Raw genomic sequence first — 24,101 nt, 5'->3', positions numbered from 1 at the left:
CACACACACTCAATGGTCACTTCATTAGGTATATCTGCTTGTTAAAGCAAATATCTAATCAGTCAATCGTGTGTAGCAACTCAATTCATTAAAAGAATGCAAACATGGTCAGTTGTTGGTCAGACCAAACATCAGAATGGGGAAGAAATGTGATCTAAGTGACTTTAACCATGGAATCAATCTTAGTGTCAGTCAGGGTGGTTCTAGTATCTCAGAAACTGCTGATCTCCTGGGATTTTCATGCACAACAGTCTCTAGAGTTTACAGAGAATGGTGCAACAAACTGGGCTGTTCAGAACTTTCATGGCAAAGGGGTAAAAGCGGTTTTGAAAACGTTGAGTAGATATCATCAGACTTCTGTACCACCTCCCTGATGGTCCTGAGAAGAGGGTATAGCCCAGTTCTTAATGATGGATGCCGCCTTTTTGAGGCACCGCCTTTTGGAGATTTCCTCGATGGTGGAAAGGCTGGGGTGGGAATCGAGTCTCATTTTACCCTTTCCATGGATCAGAGATGTTAATGTTAATGTTATCTTCCCTTGTCCTCTCCTGATGAAATGAGCAAATTCAATGCATCATAACGCCAGTGAAAATGGCAGCCTTTCTGATCAATGATTTGTTACTCAACCATTCAAAAAACACTTCAGTCCTTCTTTTACTTTTCATCTCTCTTTTCCCCTTAAAGTTCAAAGTTCAAAGTAAATTTATTATCGAAGTTCAAATATGTCACCATATGCCACTGAGATTCATTTTCTTGCAGGCATTCACAGTAGAACAAAGACAGACAAGAGAACTACACACAAAGACTTGACGAGCAACCAACGTGCAAAAGAGAAAAAACTACAAATATGAAAAAATAGATAATTAGTTAATTAATATTATTGAGAAAATGGTTTGTATATTCCTTGAAAGCGAGTCCATTGGTTGTGGAATCAGTTCTATGTTGAGGTAAGTTAAGTTATCCAAGCTGGTTCAGGAGCCTGATGGCTGAAGGGTAATAACTGTTCCTGAATCTGTTGGTGTGGGACCCAAGGCCCCTGTAACTCCTTCATGATGGCAATGGTGAGAAGAGAGCATGGCCTGGATGGTGGGGGTCTTTGATGATGGATGCTGCTTCCTTGTGGCAGTGCTCCCTGTAGATGTGCTCAACGGTGGAGATGTCTTTTCCTGTGATGGACTGGGCTGTATCCACTACTTAAAGCTGTTCCACTGATCATCCCCTGATGTCATGAACAATTCGGCAAGCACTTCCAGTGTACCAATCAGCCACCAAGAGATGTACCTGCTCAGTTCCAGGTGGGTGCACACATTGATTCACCCTGTGGTAAACTGCTTGACTTATAACTTGGCACCACCTCTAAAGAAACAGCAAAACGCAAGATATTGCTTTGTGTGATATGACTGGGGTGAAGCTTCATGCTGATTTATTTTACAGATTTGAAATCCAAATCTGTCATTGTCAATGTTCATTCTAAAGTGTTAATCCAAGGCGGTGTAAATATGGCAAAAAACCTTTGAAAGAAATGTAGTAAAGATACATCATTCACCATAGAAGCGACTCAAAATAATTGTTTTTATTTTGAAGAAGATGTAATCCATTTGATGGATGCTGAAGGCTCAACTTTATGAACTTTGATCTTGGCAGGAAATGGCTATCATTAGGCTTTTCTGATTCTCTAGCCCAATTATACAAAAATCAAACAAAATGTTACTAGCAAGCTGAGAGCTTCTTCTTTCAAATGATGAGATATTCAGGAAGTCATCAGTATCTTTTACTGAAATCAATTCCTATTAAAATTTTGGAACAATGCCATTGTTGGCAACTCCTAAGTGTTCCATGTCCTAAATAATAGTCCATTGATTTCTAATGTATTTACATTCAGTATTGCCAATGGTAGCAATACTAAAATAAATCCAGTTAAAGAAAAAAGTACATTATCCTCAATTCTAGCCTACAACAATAGATAGTTCAAATATGAATAGTTCAAGAAGTCACCTGATTCCCTGGTACGTTTGCCTAAACAGGACAGAATCTATTGTCTTGAATTATTTCACCTACACTCAGTGACCACTTTACTAGTACATCTGTACACCTGCTCATTAATGCAAGTATCTGATCAGTCAATCATGTGGCAGCAATTCCACACATAAAAGCATGCAGACACGGTCAAGAGGTTCCATTGTTATTCAGACCAAACCAGAATGGGGAAGAAATGTGATCAAAGTGACTTTGACTGTGGAATGATTGTTGGGGTCAGACATGGTGGCTTTTCGTCTTTTCACACATAACAGTCTCTCGAGTTTACAGAGAATGGCGCAAAAAATTAAAACCATTTGGTGAGCGGCAGTTCTGTGGACGAAAACGCCTTGATAACGAGAGCGGTCAAATGAGAAAAGCCAGACTGATTCAAGCTGACAGGAAGGAGACAGTAACTCAAATAACCACACGTTACAACAGTGGTGTGCAGAAGAGCAACTCTGAATGTGCAACATGTTGAACTTTGAAATGGTTGGGCCACAGCAGCAGCATACACTCAGTATGTACAGGGGGTACCTAATAAAGTGGCCACTGAGTGAATTAATAAGTTATCACAGTCCTGTCCTTTAGTAAAACATTTCAAAACAAAAGCATTCTGGGGGCTTCACATACTGCTCATCAAACGCTTCAGAAAGAGCAAGGAATTTCCAAAGATGTTTCAGAATAAACACTGAGATAACCTCTCCACATCTGCCTGATCCTGACACGAAAGGAAACAAAGAGGCAGATTTTCTGGGCAGCTGTCTGGAATAGTTATGCAATTAAGGTTCACATCAGCCATGACCTAATCAAATGGTAGAACAGGCCAGAGCAGTGAAATCGTTTATTCCTGTTCCTATGCATGAATAGTAAATCTGGGTATCTTTGTCCCAGACATAATGGAATCATAGCCACTGATGAATGATAGCTCGATCCATTCCTCAGCTACAGTATTTTGAGGCGGCTGCAGCAACATAGCAGTTATCTCAGCGCTCGACAAATGTTTGACCTGAAACATTATCTCTATTTCTCTTCCCACAGATGCAGGTTGACCTGCTGAGTACTTCCAGCTTAATCGGGTCCAATTAAGTTCCTGGTCAGTGGTGATATCCAGGTGGTTGACGGTGGGATCTCGATAATGGCGATGCCAATGAATGTCAAACTCTACTGAGATGGAGAAGATTAGTGTGTGACACTCCAGTGACATGAATGCTATTTGCCAACTATCAGCACATGCATGAACATTGTCAGGTAGCATAGCGGTTAGCGTGGTTGCTTTACAGCACCGCCGATCACTCAATTCCCGCCACTGCCCGTATGTTTTCCCTGTGATCACTTAGGTTCCTCCCATACCCGAAAGATGGATGGGTTACCGTTAGCGATGGTATGTTGGTGCTGGAGGTGTTGCATCAGTTGCCGGCTGCCTCCAGCACACCCTCAGACTGTGTTGCTCGTTGGCGCATTTCACTGCGTTTCGATGTACTCGTGACCAATAAAGCCGACCTTTACTTCTCTTATTCATCCTGGTCTTCTGTGTTGCTAATCTGAATACTGGGGTCTGAAAGCCTGACTATAACCCTGAGCACTGAGCACACTTAGAACAGACACGTTGTTGAAGACAAAACCATTTATTTTCTGTTGTCATTCAACCTCTGAATAGAGTTGATAATAACAGATTTGCAGCATCTTTTTTAAAAAACCTCTCCCAATTAGGATTACAAGTGTTAACAAAATAAATACAGTTTTTATGCTCAATAACTGTGTGCCTTCAGGCTCCGTGCCTCTGTCCCGATAGTAGTCCTGGGTGATGAGACATAATAAACTACAAGAACCAGTGAATAATTCTGTGTCACAGGTACAGTGATTCTCTGAAATGCCCTCAAACTGCCAGTTATTTGGTATCTTTAACCGCCAGTTATTTAGTATCAACGTCACTTTATGAAATTGAAAATGAGATACAAACTTCTGATCTGGAAGTAAGATAATATGAGCGAAAACCAAAAGCAAAGAGAAGAGAAGAATTTTAAAGAGGTTGTGTATGGTCCAGGCAATTGAAGTCTCTGACACCAGGAGCAGGAAACAAGGAACTGAATGTACAAACGTCCCGAGATAATGAAATACAGGCAGTCCCCAAGTTACAAAAGTCCGACTTACAGACAACTCGTACTTAAGAACCGAGGAAGGAAAACGTCGTCTGCCATTTTAAGTCATTGCCGTTGACACTGTGTTGAGTGTTTAACTTTGTATTTGGCTTAAATTTTTCTTAGTAAGATTCACCCTGACCCTGCCCCCCACCCCCCCCCCCCCCCCCCGTTCCGGTTGGCTGGTGGCACAGTGAGATCAGCGCTGGGCTGGAGAGGTTCCCGAGTTCGATCTAGTGCCGAGTTGATGTCGAGCTCGCAACTCAACCTCATAAAAAACACTGCCACATCCAGTTTAAATTCCCACGCAGAATACCCAAACCCAGCACAGCCCCCACTTGTCCCATTTAACCTGTCTCAGTGCAGACCCAGGGAATTCAGAGCGGTGGTCCTTAGGACCCAGAGGACCACGGGAGCCAGCGGAGCTCAGGACCCCCCCGCCCGCAGTGTTTCTGTTCCATTGACGGGAAGCGATCATGATTGAAAATAAAGTGGAAATAATAAAGCGTTTGGAAAGAGATGAAACACCATCAGTCATTGGAAAATCGTTAGGCTACAGTCGGGCAACGATCGGAACCATTTTAAAGGATAACGGATAAAGTGAGAATAATGGAGCATGTGAAAGGCCCTGTCCCAATGAAAGCTACAATTATTATTAAGCAACACAGTGGTTTAACTATTGGAATACATATGTTTCTTAAGTGTTTTATATGCATAGAAAGGTAAAATATATACTATATACTAATCAGAATCAGAATCAGAATCAAACTTTAATCGCCAAGTACCTATGCACATACAAGGAATTTACTTCCAGCAGATGTTGTCTCTCTGCTCATAACAATAATAATGATAAATATAAATGAAAATATAGATTATACATGCAGGTAGTGCAATCCAAGTAATAGTTAGCCAACAGTTAACCGGCAGTTAACTGTTCAGCAAAGTGACCGCAGTAGGGAAAAAACTTCTCCAGTGCCTATTAGATAGATAGATAGATACTTTATTCATCCCCATGGGGAAATTCAACTTTTTTTCCAATGTCTTATTAGTCTTAGTCTGGAGGGATCTGAAGCGCCTACCAGACGGAAGCAGATCAAACAGTCCGTGCGCAGGATGGGAGCAGTCCTTTATGATGTTCCCCGCCCTCTTCTTCAACCTGGAAGAGTACAGGTCCACAATAGAGGGCAGGGAGACTCCAATGATGCGCTCGGCAGTCCTCACTGTGCGCTGTAGTCTGGTTCTATCCTGCTTGGTGGCGGCTCCAAACCACACAATGATGGAGGTGCACAGGACAGACTCAATGACTGCAGTGTAGAACTGCAGCAGCAATTCCTGACGCAGACCGTATTTCCTCAAGAGCCGCAGGAAATACATCCGCTGCTGGGCCTTCTTCAGGATGGAGCTGATGTTCTGCTCCCACTTCAGATCCTGAGAGATGGTGGTTCCCAGGAACCTGAAGTTCTCCACGGTGGACACAGGGCTGCTGAGGACTGTGAGGGGAGACATAGCGGGGGGATGTCTCCTGAAATCCACTATCATCTCCTTTGTCTTGAGCGTGTTCAGCTCCAGATTGTTCCGACTGCACCAGAGCGCCAGTTGGTCCACCTGCTGTCGATATGCAGACTCAACACTATTCTGGATGAGTCCGATGACGGTAGTGTCGTCTGCAAACTTCAAAAGCTTCACATAGGGGTTGGAGGAGGTGCAGTCATTGGTGTAGAAGGAGAACAGCGGTGGAGAGAGGACACACCCCTGGGGGGCGCCGGTGTTGGTGATTCGAATATCCGAGGTGACCTGTCCCATCCTTACCTGCTGACTTCTGTTGGTCAGGAAGCTGTAAATCCAATCGCAGAGGTCAGGTGGCACAGTAAGGTGAGACAATTTGGAGCAAAGGGTATGAGGGACGATGGTGTTAAACGCCGAACTGAAATCCACAAACAGCATCCGAGCATAGGTCCCAGGACGATCCAGATGTTGCAGGATATAGTGCAGTCCCAGGTTGACTGCATCGTCTACTGACCTATTTGCCCGGTAGGCAAACTGCAGGGGATCCAGCAGGCTGCTGGTGAGGGTCTTCAGGTGGTTCAACACCAAGCGTTCAAAGGATTTCATGACTACAGATGTCAGTGCGACAGGTCTGTAGTCGTTCAGTCCTGTGATGGTGGGTTTCTTGGGGACCGGGATGATGGTAGAGCGCTTGAAGCAAGTCGGAACCTCACTCAGCTCCAGAGATCTGTTAAAGAGCTGAGTGAAGATGGGAGCCAGCTGATCAGCACAGGCTCGTAGACAGGAGGGGGAGACCCCATCTGGGCCTGGAGATTTTCGGGTCTTAAGTCGCTGGAACAGTCGACATACTTCTCCTTCGCTGATTCTAAGCTGTGATCCGGGGGGCTGGGCAGAGATGGTGGGGAGGTGATTGCAGTGATTGGGGGATGAGTGCCAAACATTTGACTAACTGATGCTAAATAATACCGGATGTACAAACGTTGTACTTGTTTCGACTTACGTACAAATCCGACTTAAAGACAGACTCAGGAACGGAACTCGTACGTAACCCAGGGACTGCCTGTACACTAAATTTATTAGGTATACCTGCTCGTTAATGCAAATCAGCCAGTCATGTGGCAGCAACTCAATACATAAAAGCAGGCAGACATGGTCAAGAGGTTCAGTTGTTGTTCAGAACGGGGAAGAGATGTGATCTGAATGCTTCAGCCGCAGTATGTTCTTTTCTGTGCCAGACAGGGTTGGGTTTGGGCACCTCAGAAACTGCTGAACTCCAGTGGTTTTCACACACAACAGTCTCTAGATTTAAAGAGAATGGTGCAAAAAAACCAAAAAAAAATCCGGTGAGCAGCAGTACTGAGAGCAAAAACATCTTGTTAATGAGAGAGGTCAGTGGAGAATGGACAGACTGGTTCAAGCTGACAGGAAGGCAACAGTAACTCAAATAATCATGTGTTACAACAATGGTGTGTAGAAGAGCATCTCTGAACATATACCACATCAAAACTTGAAGCATATGGGCTGCAACAGCAGAAGGCTATGAACGTCCGCTCAGTAGCCACTTATTAAGTATAGGAGGTACTTAATAAAGTAGCCTCAGACTATAGTGTACATAGTACTGTAGGAGGTAGCCAATTCCCCAGTGTAATATTACCCCTCCTTCAGCTTTCTAATTCTTCATTTCCCATGATGCTTAGAACTATTATTTTAATAAAATTGATGAGAATAATTTAAACAGAATTGTCCTGAGGTCTAGAGTCTTCATGAAAGCAGAATGTTGCATGGTCCTTTCTGAGAGCTGCTAGGCATTCCATATATGAGTTACAGACACTGGTTATCAGATTCATTTGTTGCTTTAGGCATTATGAAATTTTAATACCTGCTAATTGAAAACACAGCTACATTCCCAACACTGATGCTCCGCATATTTAAAACAAGTAACATCCAACCAGAAGGTCAAACAGCTCTTATTAATCGCTTGTCTTCCGATTGCATCACTTTATAACACTTCATCTTCTCCGAGGGTCGTCAGCTTGATGTGGTGGAGGGGCTCGTGAGCTCCTGAGATCCCGAGAGTGACGTCGTCTGGAATTAAGCTATCTAGTGCTCGATTCCTAGTAAGGTGGGGAAGGTTCCAAACAAAACCTCAGAGATGGAACGGGAGGAAGATGATGACATCAGAACGGCAGTGAAAGCAGAGGAAGGGTCTGCAGTCGCCTTGCATTCCATGACACAAGACCCTGATTCCGCTCTGTCAAGGACAGTGTGTTGGCAGCTCATGCATCAGTCTCCACACGTTAAACAAAGTCACACGCAGGCATTCTCCAGTAATGGAATCCACCCCCAGATTAAGCCCTGCACATACCGAAGGGGCAGATCAGCATCTACAGCCACCTGAAGACCCACCGATAAACAACTCCTTAGGAAAATACCATATTCGACTCGAGTGATCCAACTACTACTTTTAATTAATCACTTATAGTCTGTCCGATTGAGTAATTTTACATTGCTCTGCGGTGTGTGTTTTACATAGCTCTGGAGGGAATACAACGTTTTAATACAATTCATATTACTAAGCACAATGTTCATGCATAAATCTGAAGTGAATCTCAATTTGAGGTACTTACTGGTCACCACTCCCACAATGCAAAAGAGAAGGCAACTGAACCCATGGCCTGAAAATTCCAGTGCATTGAAGGCTGTGGGGGGAACTAAACAGGGAAAGTTGCATATGCTACTCAGGAACAAGGTGGAAGACATGGCCGGGGACTCTAGACCTGATTACATCCATGGCTTTGCTCAGACATGGGTCAGTGCGAGAGGGAATGAAGTCTGTGCCGTGGTTCACTCAGAACGATAGGGGTGAATCGCAGTCGGAGCTTCTACCAGAGATGGGCATGAGGAAAGGTGGGATATGATCCTTTCCAGTGATCAGTGACCCTAATCATTCCCTATAATAACGACTTCTCATCTGCCGAAGTTGCTAATGTGTCCCGTCTGCATGCTTGGCACCAAAACACTGACCAAGTTGTACAGGTGACCATATAACTATCACACCCATGTTCAGAATAAACATGTTGAAGTTGTCCAAGACGTTGGTGAGGTCCAATTTAGAGTAACGTGCCCAGGAAGGAGATCAGCAAGATTGAAAGAGTGCAGAGAAAATTTACAAGGAGGTTGCCAGGACTTGAGGACCTGAGTTATGGGGAAAGGTTGAACAGGTTAGGACTTTATTTGCCAGAGTCTAAGGAGAACGAGGGGAGATTTGACGGAGGTGTACAAAATTATGAGGGGTATAGTTAGGGTAAAGTGAAACAGTACTTTTCCACTGAGGTTGGGTGAGACTAGAACACGTCATGGGTTAAGGGTGAAAGGTGAAATGTTTAAGGGGAACATAAGTGGGAACTTCTTCACTCAGAAGGTGGTGAGAGTGTGGAATGAGCTGCCAGCATAAGTGGTGTATGCTGGTCCATTTTCAGTATTTAAGAGAAATTTGGATAGGTACATGGATGGGAAGGGTATAGAGGCAAATAATCTGGGTGCAGGGCAATAGGACAGGGCAGGTTAGTAATTTGGCATGGACTAGATGGGCCGAACAGCCTGCTTCTGAGCTGTGCTACTCTATGACTCTGTAATGGAGTACGTACAATCACAATCATTTCCGTCCTGGGTCCAGCATGCAAGTGCCATTACAAAGAAAGCACGGCAGCACCCCTACTTTCTCAGGAGTTTACAAAATTTGGCAAGTCATCTACAAACTTCTATAGATGCGCAGTGGAGAGTATATTGACTGCTTGCACCACGGTCTAGAATGGAAACGCCTACAAAAAGTAGCGGATACAGCCCAGCCCATCACCACCAATGAGAACATCTACACGGACCCGTCACAGGAAGGCAGCATCAATCGTCAACGACCAACACTCTCCATGCCATGCTTTCTTCTCAACCAACACCACAAGGTTCAGGAACAGTTATTATCCCTCAACCACCAGGCTCCTGAACCAGAGGGCATAACTTCACTTGCCCCATCACTAAGCTGTTCCCACAACCAATGGACTCACTTTCCAGGACTCTTCACCTTATGTTCTTTACCGCTTATTTATTTGTTATTATCAATCTTTAAAATTTTACTTGTTTCCTTGTATTTTCTGTGAATGCCCAAAGGAAAAGAATCTCAGAGTTGTATATGGTGACATACGTACTTTGATGATAAATTTGTTTCAAGCTTTAAACTTTAATTCTTACAATTCCTTCATGTACTTACATTTTTTAAAATTCAATTTGAAATCAACAAGCTATTGATCATATCTTTATGATTTGTAAATGTCTAACTAAGTGCAGTTGTGGGAGTTCTTTTCTCTGTTACAGATTTTGATGTCATAGTAATGGATGCAAAGATGAATGTATATAAAATACAATAATCGATCTGGAAGAAAGCTCTAAGAAACTATCAAACTTCAGAATTACCACACGCAGTTGAATCTCCTCAGTTAAACTGATTTTGTTTGGATGAAGACAAGCTGTTACTTCATTTTGGGATTACACTTCTATACTTCATCTGGCATCAGTGCAGGAAATATGATCTTTCTGCTCTGTGTGCGCGTAGAATTATGTCAGTACTCTAACAGAGGCTCTTGACAGTGACTCAAGCAAGAGTGGAAATTTGCATAGCCATAGAGCAAGGTCTGGTGTAGTTCATTCACAGACAGACGGTCTTGACAACACTTCATTGCCACGTGATTTCCGGCTTTTGCAAAGTGATTCTGCTCGTGGCCTGACTTTGTGTATTGTGCAATAATGAGGTATGTGGAAGTATCACTACTGATGCATCATATCAACATATTCTACAAGACCATAAGACAAAGCAGCAAAATTAGGCCATTCAGTCCATTGAGCCTACTCTGCCATTCCATCATGGTTGATTTTTTTTTATCCCTCTCAACCCCATTCACCTGCCCTCTTTGCATAACCTTTGACACTATTACTAATGAAGAATCTACAAATCTCCACTTTAAATATACCCAATGACTTGGCCTCCACTGCTGTCTGTGGCAATGTATTCTACAGATTTGCCACCCTCTAGCTAAAGGAATTCTTCCTCATCACTGTTCTAAAGGGATGTCCTTCTATTTCAGGGGTTCCCAAACTTTTTAATGCCATGCACCCCTTCCATCTGTGGACCCCAGATTGGAAACCCCTGCTCTATTATGAGGCTGTGCACTCTTACCCTAGACTCTCCCACTATAGGAAACATCCTCTCCATATTCACTCTATCTAGGCATTCCAATATTCAATAGGTTTTAATGAGATCTCCCCTCATTCTTCTAAACTCCAGCAAGTACAGGCCCAGAGTCACCAAACACTCCTCATACATTAACCCTTTCATTCCCAGACTCATTCTTATGAACCTCTTCTGAACTCCCTCCAATGCTAGCACATATTTTCTAAGATAAGGGGCCCAAAACTCCTCATAATATTCCAAGTGCAGTCTAATCATCAATGCCTTATACATCCTTGCTTTTATATTCTAGTCCTCTTGAACTGAATGTTAAAACACTGCATTCTTTACCAGTGACTATTGAGAATCCTATACAAGGACTCTGAAGTCCCTTTGCACTTCTGATTTCTAAATTTGTTCCTTGTTTAGAAAATAGTCTGCACCTTTATTCCTTCTGCCATATTGCAGATTGATATGTCACCTGCCACTTATCTGCCATTCTCCCAATCTGTCAAAGTCCTTCTGCAGACCCTGCTTCCTCAACACTAACTGCCCCTCTGACGATCTTTGTATCGTCTGCAGACTTGGCCACAAAGCCATCAATTCTATCATCTAAATCATTGATCAGTAATGTGAAAATAAGTAGTTCTAACACTGACCCATGCAGAATGCCACTAATCACTGGCATCCAAGCTTTATTCCCACTCTCTGCCTCCTGTCAGTCAGCCACTGCTTCATCCATGTTAGCATTTTTCCTGTCATACCACGGGCTCTTATCTTGTTAAGTAACCTCATGTGTGGCACCTTGTCCAAGGCCTTCTGAAAATCCAAGTACACCACATCCACTGATTCTCCTTTGTCTATCCTGCCTGGTATTTCCTCAAATAATGGCAACAGGTTTGTCAGGCAACATTTCCCCTCAAGGAAACCATACTGACTTCAGCCTATTTTAGCATGTGTCTCCAAGTACCCTGAAACTTCATCCTAAATAATGGACTGCAACATCTTCCCAACCACTGAATTCAGGAAAACTGGTCTATAACGTCCTTTCTTCTGCCTCCCTCCCTTCTTAAAGAACGGAGTGACGTTTACAATTTTCCAAGTCCTCCTGAACCATTCCAGAATCAGAGCTAATATTAACACAGGTATGTCCCCATTATTTATTTGCCTCCTCTTCAAACTTCAAAGGTCAGAGTAAATTTATTATCAATGTATATATGTGTCACTATATACTACTCTGAGATTCATTTTCTTGCTGGTATTCACAAGAACAAAGAAATGCAATAGAATCAATGAAAACTACAAAGACTTACAAACAACCAATGTGTAAAAGACAAACTGTGCAAATACAAAAATTAATTAATTGGTTAACTGATGAATAGATAAATAAATAAATATATAAGTAATACCGAGGACATGAATTGTGGAGTCTTCCTTAGAGATGCTGTCCTATAACAGTAACAGGTCCTACAAGCCTACACTGCCCAATTACACCCATGTGGCCTTGAAAGCGAGTCCATAGGTTATGAAATCAGTACAGTTAACTTACTCTTGTCAGACACCTTCTCCCTGAACTTATGTTTCTCAGATGAATCAAACCCCAGCCCTTGCCCTCAGTCACCCCAGGACCCTAGCCTCTATGCCAAATCCGCCTTGTGGCCTCAGTGCTCTGACACACAAATATAAATAATTCATTCTTGTATGTTCCCTGCCCAAGAAAGCTGTGATTGATAAGCGAAAACCTATCCACGTTTGCAACCCCCTCCCTCAATGAGTAGCCTTCTTCTTGCTTAATAGTATTGGTCCATGGTATAAAAAAGGTTGGGAGCCCCTATCCCTACAACCCCCAACACTGAGCTCTTGGACTCCCCCACCCCCCATCCCATCAGCGCTGAATATCGGTGCAGTGTGCAACAAGAAATGGGTGACCTGTTCAGTGGTACCTGACACATCAGGTCTATGATGCCCATGAAAGTCCCAACTCCACAACAAGACAGACACTGTCACAATGGCTTCTTGAGTCACTCCTTCCCCTCTTGCCATTGAGTGTTCAGCTCAGGGTTTTGAGTAATCTATCAATGTTTTGGGCCGAGACCCTTCACCAGTAATGGAAAGGAAAGGGAAAGCAGCCAGAATAAAGTGCGGAGGGAGGGTACTTGCTGATAGGTGATGCATGAAAGCAGGTGAGGGAGACGATGGGTGGAAGCCTTCATCTAGTTTCACATATAATTTCTCAGCTTGTAGTCTTTCTCCATCCTCCACCTTTGTGGTCCAGCTTCTTCCCCCTTTCTTTCCAGTCCCAATGAAGGGTATCGGCCCAAAACGTCAACTGCTTATAGTCCTCTGCATAGATACTGCCTGGACTGCTGAGTTCCTCTAGCAGAGTGTGTGTGTGTGTGTGTGTGTGTGTGTGTGTGTGTGTGTGTGTGTGTGTGTGTGTGTGTGTGTGTGTGTGTGTGTGTGTGTGTGTGTGTGTGTGTGTGTGTGTGTGTGTGTGTGTGTGTGTGTGTGTGTGTGTGTGTGTGTGTGTGTGTGTGTGTGGCTGTTGCTCTGGATTTCCAACATCTGTAGAATCGCGTGTTGATAAATAACTTATTAACCAAACAAACTATACAGTTATCCAACACATAATAAACATATTAGACCACTCCATCTGCATATTGGACCAAGGATTTATATACATCTCTTTCCACGACTGCATTCTGTGGTTGACACTACTGTTATTTTGACAAGCCATCAACAAATATCACTCACAAAACTTCCTGAATATGACTCACATATCTGAACCATTCTTCAAGCAGTCCAGCTGTCTGCTGGACTGTGTAACGTTCAGATCTAAAGCACGAAAGAGCACCAATAATATTATTATAGCTTTCACCTACTCTCTTTCTTTCTGCAGGATTTTCTGTGACTCATCCAGACGAAACTGCAGAGCCATGGTTTTAATGGAGTCGTCCTCAAAAGGTTGCAGAGTATCTTCCAGCAGATGCTTGGGTCTTTCCGAGCAGATGGTTGAAGACTCCAGACTTTGTCCTCCTCCATCTTGTTTCTCTCTTAGTATATTCTCAATTATATCAATATCCTGAAAATAAGCCACATGGAATCTTTACAGCATTAACCATAGTTATAATAGAAATAACAAGAGATAGCATTATTTTTTTTTAAACCTCGTTTTACTGGAATACACTCAGCGGCCACTTTATTAGGTGCAGGGGTGGAGTCAGTTATGGTCTTCTCTGCTGTAGTCCATCCACTTCAAGGTTCAACGTGCTGCGCATTCAGATTTGCTCTTCTGCACATCACTGTTGTAACACGTGGTTACTTAAGTTACTGTCACCTTCCTGTAGGCTTGAACAGTAACAGAACAGCCTGGCCATTCTTCTCTGACCTCTCTCATTAACAAGGCAATTTCACCTACAGACTGCCAATGACTGTTTTTTTTTTTTTGTTTGCTTTTTTGCACCACTCTCTGTAAACTTTAGAGACTTGTACATGGAAAACCCCAAGAGATCAGCAATTTCTGGAAAACTCACACCACCCTGTCTGGCACCAACAATCACAGTCAAAGTCAGCTAGATCACCTTTCTTCCCCCATTCTGATGTTTGGTCTGAACAACAACTGAACCTCTTGACCATGTCTGCATGCTTTTATGCACTGAGTAGCCACCACATGATTGACTGATTAGATATTTACATTAACAAGCAGGTGTACAGGTGTACCTAATAAAGTGGCCACTGAGTGTATTTTCCAATTGTTAAAAAGGGACTTCTCAAAAAATGTGTTACATCCGATTCCATTCGGAATTAAGGAATAACTATAGAAAGGGCACTCGCTGTGTCACACCTTGTCACATCTTTGAGAGGTACTGCCAGTACTCCAGCCTCCGAAATGTGACTTTCAAAGGACCATCAGGTTATGTGATAGCCCTTTGTCATTTAAGGTGTTAGTAAGGGAAATTGCTGAAAAATATCTGACTGTTGCCTAATGTCCTTTGTGTTACAAACAGAAAACTTTACCCAAGTGAGCTTGTTCCCAAAAGGCCACCTATCTTGTCGGCTTTGGTAATTTGCACATAACTCAAAAAAGAGCACTGTGGTATTTCTGGACTCAAGAAATTCTGGAGACTCTGGAAACCCGAGTAATGCACAAAACGCTGGAGAAACTCAGCAGGTCAGGTAGCATCCACGGAGAGGAAAAAGTAGTCAACATTTCCAAATGAAATGCTGTATGTGGTACTTCTGAATGTAGTACGTGGTACCTCTGGGAATCTCTTTTCAACATGACTACTTTGTTCACAATATACTTAGTCTCAACCTTTGTCGGCTTAGTGATTTTATTGTTATTCATCCAAGAATACCAATGAACAGGTAGTATTACTCTATTAAGTTAATTTTTAAAATCATTTTTAAGGAATAATAGGATAAGTAGCCTTTAACTAACAAGAAATCCAATTTATTTTTAAGCACATGACATGCTGTTCTGATTAATTCTGACCAATGCCTCGCTGTATGATACTGTTGCTAAAGAAAACAGTGCTTAATATTTCTAATCACATTATATGGTCAAGCCTTTACACATATGCTCAGATCTGCTGGATTGGGATGTAGAATTGTCAGTTTTTGTGTAGTTTAACTTTTTTATGCTTGCTTCTAATTTTATATAATCACCTGTACACAGCTAATTGTTCAGTGATTTTTCTCGTAATTACAATGCAGGTGCTTTTGTATTTTTGTAGAAACTTCTTAGCCATCAGCAGCAGGTGTCACAACACTGGAATCTGGCTGTTTCATGGGTTAATTACTATCACCTGAACTATTGTTCTCTCTAATCAGAGTATGAGACAACACAACTACTTTTTCTTTTGCCTTTCTTGTTCTTTCTTTGCTCGTGTAAGACTTGACAAAATTGCTAGCAGTAAGTTTCACGCCTCATTCTTGACTTTTGAAAAACCTCTGGATCACAAAGGCATCAGGGTCCAACAGATCCTATGACAGAAAGAAACATTTCCTGAATCTGACTTCTAATTCTATGAAGATGCTACAACTGCAACTACTGTGAGTAGCTGATGAAGTAACTTGATGTAGCAATAGTAATATTTTTCTCTCCATGTCCTCTATCAGAGAAACTGGATAGAAAGCATTCTCGTGCAGTAGTAGTAATATTATTCTCCCCACATTAAATTACTCCATTAACGACTCACAATACTACCTCATTAAAAATGAAATCAGGCAAAGTGAAAAACCACTATTAAATTCAATGCAACAAACACATTCTAGCATGTTGGTCCATGGACTTCTCTACTGCCACGATCAGGTCACCTTCAGGTTGGAAGAGCAACACCTTATATTCTGTCTGGGTAGCCTACAACCTGACAGCATGAACATTGATTTCTCTAACTTCCAGTAATTTTCCCCCTTCCCCCTCTCTGCTTTTTTATTCCCCACTTTAGCTCCCCTCTTACCCTATCTTTTCTCCTCGCCAGCCCATCAATTCCCCTTTGGTTCCCCTCCTCCTTCCCTCCTCAAACTCTCACTCTCCTCTCCTATCAGATTCCTCAGCCCTGTACCTTTTCCACCTCTCACCTCCCAGTTTCCCATTACCCACCCACCTTCCCCCTCACCTGCTTTCACCTATGACCTTCCACCTATGACCTGCCCCTCCCCTTGCATTCTTATTCCAGCTTCTTCCCCCTTCCGGTCCAGTCCTGATGAAGGGTCTTGGCCCAAAACGTCAACTGTTTATTCCCCTCCATGTATCACATCTGAGTTCCTCCGGCATTTTCTGTGTATTAACACTTGGAATATTTGGGTTCGACAGCACAGAAACAGGCTATTCAGCCCAACTACTCCATGTTGGACCTTCTGCTCTAACTCACTCCTCCTCCCATCTTTCCTGGTCTAAATCTATCACATCAACTCTCTCCCCCTCTTATTCATAAGCTTTCTGAAATATATCTATATTATTCACTTCAACTAAATTTTTCACTACGGCTGGGAATTTTCAAGGGAATACTCTGGCCCTACCAGTACAATTCTGATGGAAGTTTGTTTAATATGAAACCGTAGCATTGTTTATCTTTCCACAGTTGCTACCTGGCATGCCAAGTGTTTCAAGCACCTTACGTTTTTAGTTCAGGCTTCCAACACCTGCAGCATTTTAGTTATTTTCTAGCTCTGTAAAATGTCAGGTAATTTTTCTTAGGATTTTTACAATGGTCTTTAAGTAATTTAATACTTATCACTGCTGCCTTTGTGTTGGCGTGTGGCCTAGTGGGCAAGGCATCAGACTAGTAACCTGAAGGTCACTGGTTCGAGCCTCAGCTGAGGCAGCGTGTTTGTGTCCTTGAGCAAGGCACTTAACAACACATTGCTCTGCGACGTCACCGGTGCCTAGCTGCATGGGTCCTAGTGCCCTTCCCTTGGACAACATCGGTGGCGTGGAGAGGGGAAGGCCTGCAACTTGGGCAACTGCCGGTCTCCCATACAACCCTGCCCAGGCCTGCGCCCTGCAAACTCCAGGTACAGATCCATGGTCTCTCGAGACTGACGGATGCCACCACTGCTGCCTTCACTCAGATTTGTGTACTCACAGCAGAATGGGGGGGGGGGGGGGGGGGGGAAGGAAAAAAATAACAATGTGGTCCCTGGACATGAGTATTTTATTGTTCTAATTTCAGCGCATACTCTGCCTGTATTACTGTATTGTATTCTTGGCATTCCTGTTTATGCATTTACCACACTATAAACAAAGCTTGTATCACAGGGTGAGAATCACAAAGATTTTGAGCTGGATAAACATCTAAAAATGCAGCTTCCTTTAGAAGTGGGGCCTATGATTCAGGATCAACTTTATTCACCAGTACATTTACAAGTGTTGGGAATTTGCTCTGGTGTGTCAGTCAGGGTGCAATAAGCAACAAAAAACAAGAATGTTCAACAATTATAACGAATGAAGAAGTACATACAGTCTAAATCTTAAACCAATGAAATTAGAGGTTAAAGAATATGGAATAAAGTATGCATAAATCAATAAATATCAGCATGTATTTACAATGTAAGCATCATGAAAAGTGGTTTAAACTGTTTACAGAGCAGGGCAGTGCAGCGATGGGGCAATAGTTAGAGGGAGTGGGGGGGATGGGGGCCAACTAGAATGGTTGATCAGATTACTTGCCTCGGGAAGAAACTTTTAAGATGGTATGGAGTTTTTAGTTTAATAGCGCTTTCCAGAAGGGAGCTTCTGGAAAAGGCAGTTTGCAGGGCGGGATTTCCTCCCCCCCCCCCCCCCCCCCACAACTCCCTCCACTGCTTTGTGGGTGTAAGCAAAAGTTGTGTAGGAGTGGGCTAACAGAACCAGTTCCCTTTAAAGCAGAATATTGTCAAGAGCCAGATCCATTGCAGTTGTTCAGAGGACAGAAACCGGTCACTCCGGGACCCCCGAGATTGCTCTCAGGGGCAGATAGATTTGAAAACAAGGCCACGTTATTTCCATGTACTTCAGTACAAACTGGGGAGCAAATCAGTCACTGAGTTGAAGCAGGTAATTACCAAAAGCATTCTTGCATGAATCACTGGCAGCCAGTTCGTGGACCAACTACCTTTACCGTGAAGGTAGTCACCACACTATAAGCAGTTTCACTTGGTAGAGAGTGAAATTCACAGTGGAAAGCCCTTGAACTTTAAGTCACTGACCCAGAAAAGCGAGCGCTGTTCAGAAATTTCCAACATCCCTTTCACTGGAGGAGTAGAGTCAGCGACACCCAAATTCTCTTCAGATGCTTTTGGATGTGAGCCCGTGCAAGAAGACCAGAATTAATAAAGCAACAATTAAAAATACAAGTAGAAAAGGTAATGACCCAAAAGAAGCAGCATCCAGCGTTAAAGACTGCCACCACCCTGGACATGACCTCTTCTCATTACCACCATTAGGGAGGAGGTACAGGAGCCTGAAGACACACATTTAACATTTAAGGAACAGCTTCTTCCCCTCTGCCATCAGCTTTCTGAATGGTCGCTCTATCTACTGCCCATTACACCACTGGTCTTTAGGGCAGCAATGAAGGTCCTCCATCCCTGGAGGGTCTCAGGGCTTCCTTCACCATGTCGGTCACTCAGTTTTCACTACCCTCAGTCACGCAAGCTCGGGAATACCGTCACACTCAGATGTATGAGGATTCTTCACTGCTGTTTCCCAGGTCACTGACGCACGCCCCTCGCTCCCAGGCCCAAATCTGGCTCGGCACTCAAATCGGCCAACCAGCTGGTCATTCCTTGATCTTGGACCAGTGCCCTGCAGCTTTGATGTGTTCTCAGGCCCAGGACCCACTGTCTCAATTCGGCCCATGCCTGCACTTTTCAATCTGGCCTGGCACTTAAATTGGTCAAACGTCAGCTTGTTCCTCGCTTTCAAGCCCGGACCCTATCACATCAACTCTTCCTCGCCTCACCTCCAGCAATGGCCAACACTCGCTTGTTCCCCACCCTCTAGCGAAACGAATTCCTCCTCAACTCTGTTCTAAAGCGTCGTCCTTCTATTTTTAGGCTGCACGCTCTGATCCTAGACTACCCCAATATTGGAAACATCCTCTCCACATCTACTCTATTTAGGCTTTTTAATATTCGAAAGGTTCAATGAATTCCCCCCCCCCACTCTTCTAAACTCCAGTGAGTCTAGGCCCAGTGCCATTAAGAGCTCCTCATACATTAACCCTTTCATTGCCAGAATCATTCTCATGAACTTCTCCTGGACCCTCTCCAATGCCTGCACATCCTTTCTCAGATAAGGGGCCTAAAACTGCTCACAATACTCCAAGTGCAGTCTGACCAATGCCTTATAATGCTTTAACATTATATCTTTGCTTTTATATTCTAGTCCTCTGATGCACCATCAATAACTCTCTGAGACGTAAGGCGAGGTATAGGCTTTTATTGGCTGGAAGAAACAACAAGCAGCAATTGACCACCATGCTACATCCTGGAGACTGAGAGGCAGGGCTCAGGCTCCAATTGCCTTTATACCGGGGTCTGTGAGAGGAGCCACAGGAGCAGTCAGCGAGGGGGGGGGGGGGGGCGTGTCCAGACAGGTCTATGTAGTTCACCACATCCTCTTAAAATGAAAGCTAATATTGCATTGAACTTCCTTAATACTGGCTGAACCTGCAAGTTAATCTTTAGGTAATTGTGTACTTGGACTCCCAGGTCCCTTTGCACCTCTGATTTTTGAATATCTTGTCCAACTGTAAAATAACATCTCAGCTCCTATAGTTACTGTTGAAGGCCAGCATAAATGCCAAATAGTAAACACAAAGTACACTGCAGATGCTGTAGTCAAATCAACACGTGCAAACAAGCTGGATGAACTCAGCAGGAAGGGTCTTGGTCTGAAACATTGACTGCTCCTTTCAACAGATGCTGCCCGACCTGCTGAGTTCATCCAGCTTGTTTGTACGTGTTGATAAATGCCAAATGCTTTCTTCGCCATCCCCTCTACCATCAGGGAGCTATGTACTTCTACTCCGTGGTCCTTCTCTTCTACAGGTCCACATGGACAACACCCACTGCCTTCCCCATCACTCTTCGTGGTTACCTCTTCAAAACCCTTTAACAGCTTTGTGAGACATGATTTAACATGCTCAAAGCCATTCTGATTATCCCTGAACAGCCTTGTATCATCCAAACCCTTATCTGTCAGAATTCCCCCCAACAACTTGCCCGCTAATCATGCCTGACTCACTGTCCTGTAGCTCCCTGGACTGTGTTTGCTGCTCTTCTTAGTTAACAGTACAACAATAGCCACTGTCCAATTTTTAAGAGCTTTATCCTTGGCTGAAGATGATTCAAACATCTCTGCAAAGACCTCTGTAATTTCTTCTCCAGCTTCCCACGAGGCCTAGAACGTACTTGAAGTCAGATCCCAAGGACTTATCCTCTTTAATGTGCTTTAGACCCACCAACACCTCATCTTTAGCAATTTATAAATGGTCCATGACATCATATTTTATTTGTCACCAAACCTCAGCTTCCATAACCTTCTCCACAGTGAAAGACTGATGAGAAAAATTCATTAAGAATCTCACCTGTCTCCTGTGGTTCTACATACAGGTGACCTTACTAGTCTATTAGGGGACCTAATCTTTCCCTAGATACCCTTTTACTCTTATTATGCCTGTAGAATCTCCTAGGGTTTTCCCCAACCTAGCCCGCCAGATTCATCTCATGCCCTCTTTTTTTGTCCTCATGATTTCCCTCTTAAATGAACTTCTTGTGTTTAGTTGAAGTACCTTTGACAACAATTGATTATTGTGCATTATAAGGAAGTGCAAGGCTCTGCTTCCCTCCACTAGCCTGCAGGACACCCTTGGGCAAGGTGTGGCACTGGCTTAGAACAGATGAGCAGGAATTTCTTTAGCCAGAGAGTACTGAAACTGTGGAATTCATTACCACTGACAGCTGTAGAGGTCAAGTCATTGAGTATATTTAAAGCAGAGGTTGATAGGTTCTTGATTGGTAAGGGCATCAAAGGTTACAGAGAGAGGGCAGGAGCATGGGCTTGAGAGGTATAATAAATCAGCCATGATAGACTGGTGCAGCAGACTTGATGGGCTGAATGGCCTAATTCTGCTCCTATGTCTTATAGCCTTATAATAAAACATAGGGCAGAGGTTGGGACTAGTGGTACCTAAAGATGTTCCATTATATGTAGAATTAATTACTGTAATTTGTAAACACCAATGTATTGTTGCTGTATTAATAAGTAGAGCTTTTGTCTTCCTTACCTTCTTGGGTGAACCAGTGAATTTGTTTGGGGATGATGGGTTTTTATTATTTTTAACATCTTTGACGGGTTCCTGTTCCAGCGCATTGAGTTCGTACTCCTCCAGTCTGACCAGAGCCGCTGACGGTGTTTCTGCTGGCTTGGCCGCCCTTCTCAGCCGCTCATTTTCCTCTAACAGCTCCTGCTTTTCTCGTTTCATGGCAGCTAACTCCTTCGCAACCGACTCCAGCTTCTGCCGCATCTGGCGGACTTCCTCACGCGCCTTGTTGCGCTCCGCCCTCACCTTGCTCCATTTCTCCCGCCAGTTCGCAGTGCAGTCCGACCACCAGCGCATGGTCTTCTCCATCTGCGCAGCTCTGGCTCGAACCTCTTCCAGCTCCCGATGGTACAAACCTTCAATGCTGTCCCAGTCACTACACACGTCCACGTGCTGCTTGTTCAGCTGCTGTGGCAAAGGAGATGGAGATGGAAAACTGTGGGCCGATGAATCGCTGGTCAGCATCCTCTCAGACTGGTTGCTCTGGCCAAACTGACCATACAGTTGTCTAGCTGGAGGCTGTTGAACTTTTGGGGTCTGTGCCCCGTCTCCTCGTTTGGCGGTAGGATTTGAGCTCATTATTTCTTTCTCAAATGCTTTCTCAATCAGCTTTTCTTCCACTTACTAAAGCCTTTCATCTTTAATTTTCTGCAGAAAGAACAAAAGGAAGAAAGTTTTAACTAGGAGAAGAATTAGGCCATGGCTGATTTATTATCTCTCTCAACCCCATCCTCCTGCCTTCTCCCCGTAACCTGTAATTCCCCTTACTGATCAAGAAACCTATCAACCTTTGCCTGACGGCTCGGACATCCTCATCATGAACTGCTTCAAGAAGCTGGTCCATAAAAACATAAGACATCGGAGCAGAATTATACCTTCAACCATGGCTGATTTATTTTCCTTCTTAACCCCACTCTCCTGCCTTCTCCCTGTAATCTTTGACATCCTTACTAATACATAAAACTTCACAGAACAAATGTCATCTAAACTTACTGCAGATTTATATGCTTCCATTTCTTATCAGCATTAGACAGCACACTGATTTCAATCAAGCCTGTCAAGCAGAAATTCAAAACCTGTTGACCGCTCCCTTTGCAGTCCCTTCCTTAGCAGTCAAGAGCAGTGTACAGACAGTCACTGTATTTTCTGAATTAGTTCTTTGTATTGTGCACATCTTGAAATTGCAAATACAAAATGACTTTAAAAGGAATGGTTATGATTTTCATAATTGTTGCCAGACCTTAAGTAAGAGAGATTCTTTATAAATTCACCTCAAATCCAAGGATTCACAACCACTATTTGAAATTAACATTTCTCATTATAATCTCCTACTAGCATGATTCGATGTCTGCTGCCTCCCACCCTATCACAGATCGCCCTTTTATTTTACTCATCCTCCCATCTTCCCTGCTCAGTACATTGTTACTTCGCTAACATCAGTCATTTCTGTGTAGTGAAAGGTCAGTAGTCTAAAACATTAAGTTTACTTTCTACACGTCAGTCACCAGAGTTGTACTCTAGCTGTAGCTAAAACATTATTATTTTCCGGTGGGGCATTAACCCTACAAAGTAATTATGCTGCAACAAGCATTTGCTTTAGAATGGAAAAGAAATGGGAAGGAAGTAAAGGAGTCTTTGGTCCCAGACCACCAGGTTCAGGAATAAGTCCTACAAACATCCTATAAGTCCTAAATTAGCATGAATAACTTCACTCACCTCAGTTCTGAACTGATTCCACAACCTATGGACTCACTTTCAAGGATTCAACAACTCATGGTCTCAGTAATTAGTGGTGGCATCCGTCGGTCTCGAGAGACCATGGATCTGCGCCTGGAGTTTCCAGGGCGCAGGCCTGGGCAGGGTTGTATGGGAGACCGGCAGTTGCCCAAGCTGCAGGCCTTCCCCGCTCCACGCCACCGATGTTGTCCAAGGGAAGGGCACTAGGACCCAAGCAGCTTGACACCGGTGATGTCGCAGAGCAATGTGTTGTTAAGTGCCTTGCTTAAGGACACAAACACGCTACCTCAGCTGAGGCTAGAAGCAGTGACCTTCAGGTTACTAGTCTGATGCCTTGCTCACTAGGCCACGTGCCAACACAGTAATATTTATTACTTATTTACTATTATTCCTCCAAGAGGACCACAACCTTGTAGTAGGGGTTGGAGGCTTACGTGCCCCAATGACCAGGAGAGCTATGTTGGCTGGAGTCAGGGATTTATGTTTTGGCTCTTCGTAGGGTCACTCATGCCAAACAGGTCAAAGGGTAGAGGCCAAACTAAGAGTGCTCTGCCGGTCCTCCAGGTTCGGGGGTTCAGCTCAGGGCTAACAAACCTGACTGGTCAAACAGAATAGTTACAGAACAGCAATGAAGAATCCTTCTACATATGGTATTCCTGAGTCTCAGCCAGG

General features: G+C 43.6%; 1 protein-coding gene across 4 annotated transcripts in view; it reads right to left on the bottom strand.

Annotated features, from left to right (window-relative positions):
- The window catches only part of LOC140730756 (coiled-coil domain-containing protein 102A-like), a 451,176-nt gene that overhangs the window by 361,288 nt on the left and 65,787 nt on the right, over positions 1 to 24,101 (bottom strand). For all 4 annotated transcript variants that reach the window (XM_073051621.1, XM_073051629.1, XM_073051639.1 and 1 more), the window contains exons 2-3: positions 21,657 to 22,340; positions 13,764 to 13,963 (exon numbers count right to left, since the gene is read on the bottom strand). In XM_073051621.1, the coding sequence (XP_072907722.1) occupies positions 13,764 to 13,963; positions 21,657 to 22,271 (815 nt within the window). In that variant the 5' untranslated portion in view covers positions 22,272 to 22,340. The remainder of the gene's footprint in view (positions 1 to 13,763; positions 13,964 to 21,656; positions 22,341 to 24,101) is intronic.

The sequence above is a fragment of the Hemitrygon akajei genome, chromosome 1 (assembly GCF_048418815.1).
Source record: "Hemitrygon akajei chromosome 1, sHemAka1.3, whole genome shotgun sequence".
Lineage (NCBI taxonomy): Eukaryota > Metazoa > Chordata > Chondrichthyes > Myliobatiformes > Dasyatidae > Hemitrygon > Hemitrygon akajei.
This window is presented reverse-complemented; position numbering and strand designations above follow the sequence as displayed.